We start from the raw sequence: 8,205 nt of genomic DNA, 5'->3' as shown, positions 1-8,205 counted from the left end.
CTGAGCAGCCAGTTAACCCTGCCTGAGTCAGCGGTAGATTGCCCCAGCAAAGTCTACTGTGAGGTTCAACACAGCGGGACACACAAGAGCAAAGAAATGCTATGTCCAGGTACGTGTTGTAGGAACTGAGATAAACAGATCATCTGTGATTAACATGAATAAGGCATTATTTATAACCGTTTTCACAGAATCACCTTATACAGCACAGGAAAAAGGTCCTTTGATCCATCCAATTCACGCCTATCAATAACAGCCACCTAACTATTCCAATCTCATGTGCCAGCCTTGTGTGACTTGCCCTTGCAAGGATACTTCATACTTATAATGAGGGGCTCAGTCTCTACATGACTTATAGGTGCTGAGCTCCAGGCTAACACCACCCTCTGTTTGATTTTGTTTTTCCCTGAGATCCACTTGGGACCTCCTGGCCTTACCTTCACCCTGTGCCCCTGAGGCATTGATCTCTCCATCAAGGGGAAAGGTTTCATCCAGTTTACCCTGTCCTATGCCTAAAATAATTCTAGACATCATGATAATCTTCTCCCTAATTCTCCTCTGCTCCAAGGAAAACCCCTGTCTCTCTAAACTAGTTTCATTACTAAAACCCTCCAACCCAGGCAAGACCCTGGCAAATCTCATCAATACTGCCTTCAGTGTAATCACATTCCTTCCATAACATGCACACAACGCTTCGGTATGGCCTAACCAGTGTTTTATTATGTTCCAGTATCATCTCACCACTATTCATTGTCAATGTCTAGGCTAATAAAAGCAAATATCCTCCCACCTTCTTAGCCTCTTTATCCAGACGACACAGTACTATAGGGGATCGGTGGGTACATGCACCAAAGATCCTCAGGCCTTTCCAGGGTTCCACCATTCAAAACGTCATACCTCACAGATTCTTCTGCCGATTTACGTCACCTTACATTTATTCAGAATAATTTCCATTTGCAACTTTTCTCTTCACATACAACCAACCCTTTTATATCCTCCTGCAATCTAAAGCCATTATGCTCATGACTTACCAACATGACAGTTTTAATTTCATCTGTGAATTCACTGGTTAATCCTCCTAAATTTGAATCTCAATCATTGGTATGCAAGAGAAATTGCACGGAAATCAACACCAATCCCGACAGAACACCAGGAGACATAGATTTCCAGTCACGCAGACACCCGATGACTATTAACCCCTGCTCCATCACTCAGCCAGTTCTAGATCCAATCTGTCAAATTAACTCGGATCCCATTGACTCTGATTATTGCTATCATTTGGACATCGAGTAATAGAACATAGAAGAATACAGCGCAGTACAGGCCCTTTGGCCCTCGATGTTGCGCCGATCCAAGCCCACCTAACCTATACTAACGCACTATCCTCCATATACCTATCCAATGCCCGCTTAAATGCCCATAAAGAGGGAGAGTCCACCACTGCTACTGGCAGGGCATTCCATGAACTTACGACTCGCTGAGTGAAGAACCTACCCCTAACTTCAGTCCTATATCTACCCCCCCCTTAATTTAAAGCTATGCCCCCTTGTAATACCCGACTCCATACGCGGAAAAAGGTTCACACTGTCAACCCTATCTAACCCCCTAATCATCTTGTACACCTCAATCAAGTCACCCCTAAACCTTCTTTTCTCTAATGAAAACAGCCCCAAGTGTCTCAGTCTTTCCTCATACGATCTTCCTTCCATACCAGGCAACATCCTGGTAAACCTCCTCTGCACCCGTTCCAGTGCCTCCACATCCTTCCTATAGTATGGCGACCAAAACTGCACACAATATTCCAGATGCGGCCGCACCAGAGTCTTATACAACTGCATCATGACCTCAGGACTCCGGAACTCAATTCCTCTACCAATAAAAGCCAGTACGCCATATGCCTTCCTCACCGCACTATTTACCTGGGTGGCAACTTTCAGAGATCTGTGTACATGGACACCAAGATCCCTCTGCTCATCCACACTACCAAGTATCCGACCATTAGCCCAGTACCCCACCTTTTTGTAATTCTTCCCAAAGTGAATCACCTCACACTTAGCTACATTGAATTCCATTTGCCACCTTTCTGCCCAGCTCTGCAGCTTCTCTATATCCTGCTGTAACCTGCCACATCCTTCCTCACTGTCAACAACTCCTCCGACTTTCGTATCATCCGCAAACTTGCTCACCCAACCTTCTAACCCCTCTTCCAGGTCATTTATAAAAATGACAAACAGCAATGGTCCCAAAACAAATCCTTGCGGAACACCGCTAGTGACGGTTTGTGAGGCACGACCTGCCCTTCACAAAACCATGCTGACTATCCTTGATCACATTATTCCTATCCAGATGTGCATAAATCCTATCCCTTACAATTCTCTCTAAGACTTTGCCCACAACAGAAGTGAGACTCACCGGCCTATAGTTACTAGGGTTATCCCTACTCCCCTTTTTGAACAAGGGAACCACATTTGCTGTCCTCCATCTCTGTGAAAACTACTATCAAGTTGTTACACGTGACTTCCTCTCAATAAAACCGTGCTGAAACTTGTTGATTTATCTTGCAAATGAAGACTAATTTCACTTCTCAACAGTTTCCTTACCACTGAGACTAGCTTGACAGATCTGTGTTTTCATTATTTATCCCTTCCTTCGTCCTGCATAACAGTGCAACGTTGGCTGATCTACACTCACTTGGCACAACTGCTGTGGCCAGACAGGAATTCTAAATTATTGTCAGCGACCCAACTATTTCATCCTTTGCATCGCTCAACCGCTTGGTATACTTTTCATCTGCCCTGGAAATATAACCACTTTTCATTCAGCAGGACAACACAGAACATCACGTCATGTGTCCTAATTTCTGAAAGTACATCACAACACCCCTCCATGATTTCTGTCCCCACACTGTCCCTCTTACTTGTGAACACTGACACAACACATTCGTTTTGACCACAACCAAATCCTCCGCCTCCACTCCAATAATAACACTTAATGGGCATTACTGTTTCCCGAATAATTCTTTTATTATGAATGAGTCTGTAACTTTAAAAAATATTTTCCTTTATTTTGATTGCTATTATTTTCTCATGGTCCCTTTTGCTCTTCTAATTCCTTTGTCTTTCAAACTCCCCCTTGCACGTTCTGTACTCCATATTAGTTTCTATTGTTTTGAGATTTCAGTATAGACTGGAAGCCTCCCTTGTTTCTCTTTATCTCCCCCTCCATGCCCTTTGGTGTCCAGAGCCCGCTGCATTCTTGGTACCACGCAGTGGCTTCCTGGGAAATGCCCTCCCTGTGATTTTCCTATCTCTTTCTTAAATGTGTCACACTGCTCTGACTCAGATTTACCAATAAGTGTCAGCTTCCAGTCCACTCTAGTCAAGTCATAACCTGATCTTACTAAAACTGTCCTTCCCCTTTTCAGAACTTTGGGCCAATTTCTATTCCTTTGCAGTACAATCTGAAATCCAACTGATTTACGATCACTGTCTGCAAAGTGCTCCACCATTGGTGTTTTACCCACTGGGTCGACTTCATTCCTAAAAGTTAAGTTCCGGTTCACCCCTCTCTTGCAAGATCTGGATTAAAATTCTCTGTATTAAACGCATACTTTGTTCAAACATTCTCCTGGGGGCATTTTTAGAATTGTGCTCCCTCTAAACTTTTGACAAAATGAATATCCAAGCCTATGCTGAGGAAGTTAAAAACCTCTTTTCTCATTCCCCTATTTAATTTACATGTCTCTGAAATTTGCCCATGTATTTGCACTTGGTATTTTGGACCAATAGTAAGGTCTATCGTGCTCTCCCAGTAGTTATGTTTGTTGTATTTTGGTTTTGGAGTACTGTCCATTTGCCTTTGTTTGAGGAGGTATCCATGATTTCATTTCTCTTTACAGCCTAAAATACTCTTGTCAGAATTGCGACAGAAGCTTTATTCAGTACCGCACACCCCCGCCTCCATCATTTTCCATCTCTCCCTGTCTCGCCTGAAGGCACGAAATGCTGGAATATTGAATAGCCACTCCTGCCCGGCTCTCAATATGTCTCCGTGATAGCAACGGCATCATTTCTTCATTTATGCCAGTAATTCGTCTGCCTTGTTCATCAGACTCTGTCATTAAAACGAATACCATCCAACGTTGCTATCTCCCTTCTGATGTTACCGGCCTATAGTTTCTGTGCCTCCTTGACTCCCTTTCTGTGTCCTCTAAGTTTAGCCTTTCACATTGTCCTGCTGGTCTTTCTGTGTGGAACCCAGCTTCTCCAGCACTCTGCACAATTATGATTCTTGTATCCATTAACCACAAGAAACCTTGATATATGAGAACTGATTGTATTTGTTATGAAATTCATCGGATAATGTATGCGATGTGTTTCCTAACGGTCCAGACATTCTCCCACCAACCCTTCTCCTAACTGTGAGCTCCAGTGAAGACATCGCAAGCAGCAAGTTTGCAACCGTCGTCTGTTCAATCATCGAGTTCCATCCGAAGTCAATCTCCGTGAGTTGGTTGAAAAATGGCCGACCCTTGGATTCTGGCTTCTTCACCTCTCCCGTGTGTGAGGCGAACGGGAACTTCTCGGTGACGAGTCGGCTGATGGTCCCTTATGGTGAATGGTACAACAGTGCGGTCTATACCTGCCAGGTCACTCATGGAGAGAACACTCAAAGTAAAAACATCACCGCACTCCAGGGTAAGAGACACACACTGAGAGAGCTACAAATCACTCTGAACTCTGATGTGAATCAAACACACTAATTTATCAGGCGGAGTAAACAGCACGGTACAGCTTCTCATTTCCCAACATGCCACGTATCTCATTTCAGTTTGAGTGTTACATTAGCATTGCTCATCAACCTTTTGGCAAGTCAGAAAAGCATGTTTCCTCTCTGTTGAAGATAGATATATAGACAGTGAGCTTTGTTAAATAGTTTGTTGCCTGACCATGCTGGGAGAGGCATTCAGAGTGCTGAATCCTTGCCTGGTAGCTGCTCAAGGATAAGTTTGGGGTGGAGGGGGATATTGGAGAGATATCTGATTGAAACATAGAAAATACTGAGAGACTGAGGTCGAGTGAATGTGGAATAGGTGTTTGACTGGTAGGCGAGACTAGGACCCAAGAGCACAGTCTCAGGGTCAAAGGGGCACCGTTTAGAACTGAGATGGTGAGGAATTTCTTCAACCAGAGGGTGATGAGTCTGTGGAACATGTTGCTGCAGAGGGCTGTGGAGGCCAGGCCATTGTGTGTATTCAAGCCAGAGATAGATCGGCTCTTGTTTAGTACGGGGAGAAGGCAGGAGAATGGCTTTAGCCCGAAATGTCGATTTTCCTGCTCGTTGGATGCTGCCTGACCTGCTGTGCTTTTCCAGCATCATTCTGATCTAAACTCTGGATTGGCCGAATAGCCTTATTCTGATCCTCTATTAAATTGACGTGGTTAAAATATGCAGTGACCCTTACTTGAAAATAAATCAAAATGCGTTCAATGCTTCATTCCCTGCTCAGGAATGACCTGTTTATTGGACATTGTACGACATCGATTTTTATCTGGTACTGAGCTCTTTAACTTCATTTATGGGATCAGACCACAGACCAAGTGGCTATCACATTTGATGAACTGGGATAAACGTGATCTCACTGAGCTTCTTTAAGATGCTCTCTGTAATTAGTGGATGAGGCAGTAGAATAAATTCTGGTGGGAATGCTACAATAGGGATGAATGAACGAGGAACTCGAGACAGGCTGATTTAGCCTGGTTTGGGGTGGCGATGTTTACACAGTGAGTAGTGGATGTCTATAAAATTAGTGGCATTTCCATCGCGTTTGTAGATTAATTTAAGACGCTTTTGTTTGTTTATTTTCTCTCCTGCTCTATGAAGAAATTTAAAAATGCAGCTTGGTAAATAAAGTGAAAGTACAGACCAGTTATGAACTAACTGAATGGAGGGAAAGACTTAAGGAGATGGGTGTCCTTCTCGATATCCAATGCTGTACTCAATGTCTTGTTTTCAGATCTATTCCAAACACAGCCCACGAGGAACAATGACATAAATTAGAGAATGACATTACACCAATAACGCAAAGTATTTTTAATCATGTTAAATATAATGAACAGAATTTCCATGGCTGTTCACTGCTTCTGTAACACTTTAGAACTCTGCAAAGAGAATAATTATTATTTATTATAATCTGTCCAAAATTTGGGATTTGATTTGGCAGTCAGTGTGACCAGCAGCACTTGCACCTAAAGGTTATGAACATGGAAATGAACTCATTATATTCAGATTACTCTTGTCACAAGTATCAATGGATGGTCTTAAGTGAGAGACAAACTCTGAAAGAAAGGTCATTCCATGGGTTACATGATGGTATCTTTGATGATTTTACTTTTTTCACAGGTTTCACTTGTTACAAAGCCAGTGTTCTTTCGGAATAATTACACAGGGTATGTTATAGGTAATCACAAATGTTTCACAGATCAAAATACATCAACAATAGTAAGCATCGTTTCAGCATAGTTGGAGTTGCCATTTTGAAGGTGGTGTCTTCACCCTGTGAAGGAAGTAATCTGAAGATTGGCTGTTTGTATCAGAAATGGGCATTTTTCATTGACTATGATTTTTGTTTCATAGAAGATACCGAGTGCCACCCTAACACCGTTAAAATCCTCCCACCACCAGTAGAACAAGTCTTACTGGAGGCGACGGTGACATTAACCTGCGTTGTGTCCAATCTTCCTTCTGGAGTCAATGTGACCTGGAAACAAGAAAAGAAGCCTCTGAAATCAGAGATTGCTGAGCAGCCTGGACAGAATCCCGACAGCGTGATCAGCAAATTAGACATTTCTACTGAAGCCTGGCTGAGTGGCGTTACTTTTGAATGTGTGGTGTACCATCAGAATCTACCGACTCCGCTGAGAGACTCCATCCACAAGGAAAAAGGTGAGCGGTGAGATTAAAGCACAAAGGATCCCATGTGTAATCCAGATCCAGTAACATCAATGACAGGCTTTGATTGGTAATGAACCAACACCATTGGGGGCATTAATGATGCAGCTGAAGGCAGGATAGCTAAGTAGGTGATTCAGAAAATGATGGACTAAATGATATTGTGTTCTGATTAAGTCAGATAAGGTGGGAAGAAGCCTGGGTTGTGACGTCACCATCAGCAATGACAAATGGACACAATGCCCTTGTTGTGGGCTGGAAACTTGGAGACAACTTTCACATTAAACTTTCCTTTTTTTACTGAACTGTATGCGTACCATTCTGCTCCTTTAGAAATCGAAAGTGAATAAATCCCAATTAAACAGGCGTATTTTAATATTTAGTGAAATTGTGATATTGGTTCAGGATTTTTTTGGTTGATTTATATTTGTCTCAAATATTCTGCAGTGATTAATCCGCTGGAGCCATCAGTGTCGGTCCTCCTGCCACCAACAGAAGAAATCTCCGCTCAGAGGTTTCTCTCCCTCACCTGTTTAGTGAGAGGTTTCTCCCCCCGAGAGATCTTCATCAAGTGGACAAACAATGACAAGCCGGTGAATCCCAGTAACTACAAGGACACCGAGGTGATGGCGGAGAGCGACAACACCTCCTTCTTCATCGACAGCATGTTATCCATTACAGCGGAGGAGTGGGCCAGCGGTGCTTCTTACTCCTGTGTGGTGGGACATGAAGCGATTCCATTGAAGATCATCAACAGAACAGTCGATAAATCCAGCGGTAAACCGAGTTTTGTAAACATTTCACTTGCACTGATGGACACTGTTAATTCATGTCAATAAAAATCTCAAAGTTGCATTTAATAATTCAACAGAAGTAATGAAGTGTTTTTTTTCCCTCCAGTAGTGAGTTAAATACTGAATTAGTTGTTTCTCACTCTGACTTACATTGCATCTGTGTAGTTAAAGTGGATTATTAACAGGTCTAGAATGAGTGTCTTGTGCAGTTAATGTTCTCTGCTCAGATACACCCTGGGTCAGAGATAGAGTAAAGCTCACTCATTGCAGGATTCTGCCAAGAACGTTATCCATCCTAAATCCCTCTGTGACAAAATCTGACAATGTCCATTTTATGTCAAGGGTAGGGCACGAGTTTTGAACTTGGTGTTTTTGATTCCCCCAATTGGACAGTCTTACAAAATTCATGTTAGTTTTAAAGTGTCAAATTGCACCAATTGGAAATGTAAATTTAAGACACTTT

The 8,205-nt window shown here is 42.7% G+C and overlaps 1 gene segment (V, D, J or C); it reads left to right on the top strand.

Annotated features, from left to right (window-relative positions):
• Positions 1–4,387: 4,387 nt before the first annotated feature.
• LOC122547780 (Ig heavy chain C region-like) lies at positions 4,388–7,811 on the top strand. The segment is given in 3 exon segments: positions 4,388–4,694; positions 6,634–6,942; positions 7,396–7,811. Coding segments are annotated over 3 exon segments (798 nt in total).
• The last annotated feature ends 394 nt before the right edge of the window (positions 7,812–8,205 follow it).

Source organism: Chiloscyllium plagiosum, unplaced genomic scaffold (assembly GCF_037043375.1).
Source record: "Chiloscyllium plagiosum isolate Xiang-an unplaced genomic scaffold, Cpla_swu_hap1 HiC_scaffold_40, whole genome shotgun sequence".
Taxonomy (NCBI): Eukaryota; Metazoa; Chordata; class Chondrichthyes; order Orectolobiformes; family Hemiscylliidae; genus Chiloscyllium; species Chiloscyllium plagiosum.
This window is presented reverse-complemented; position numbering and strand designations above follow the sequence as displayed.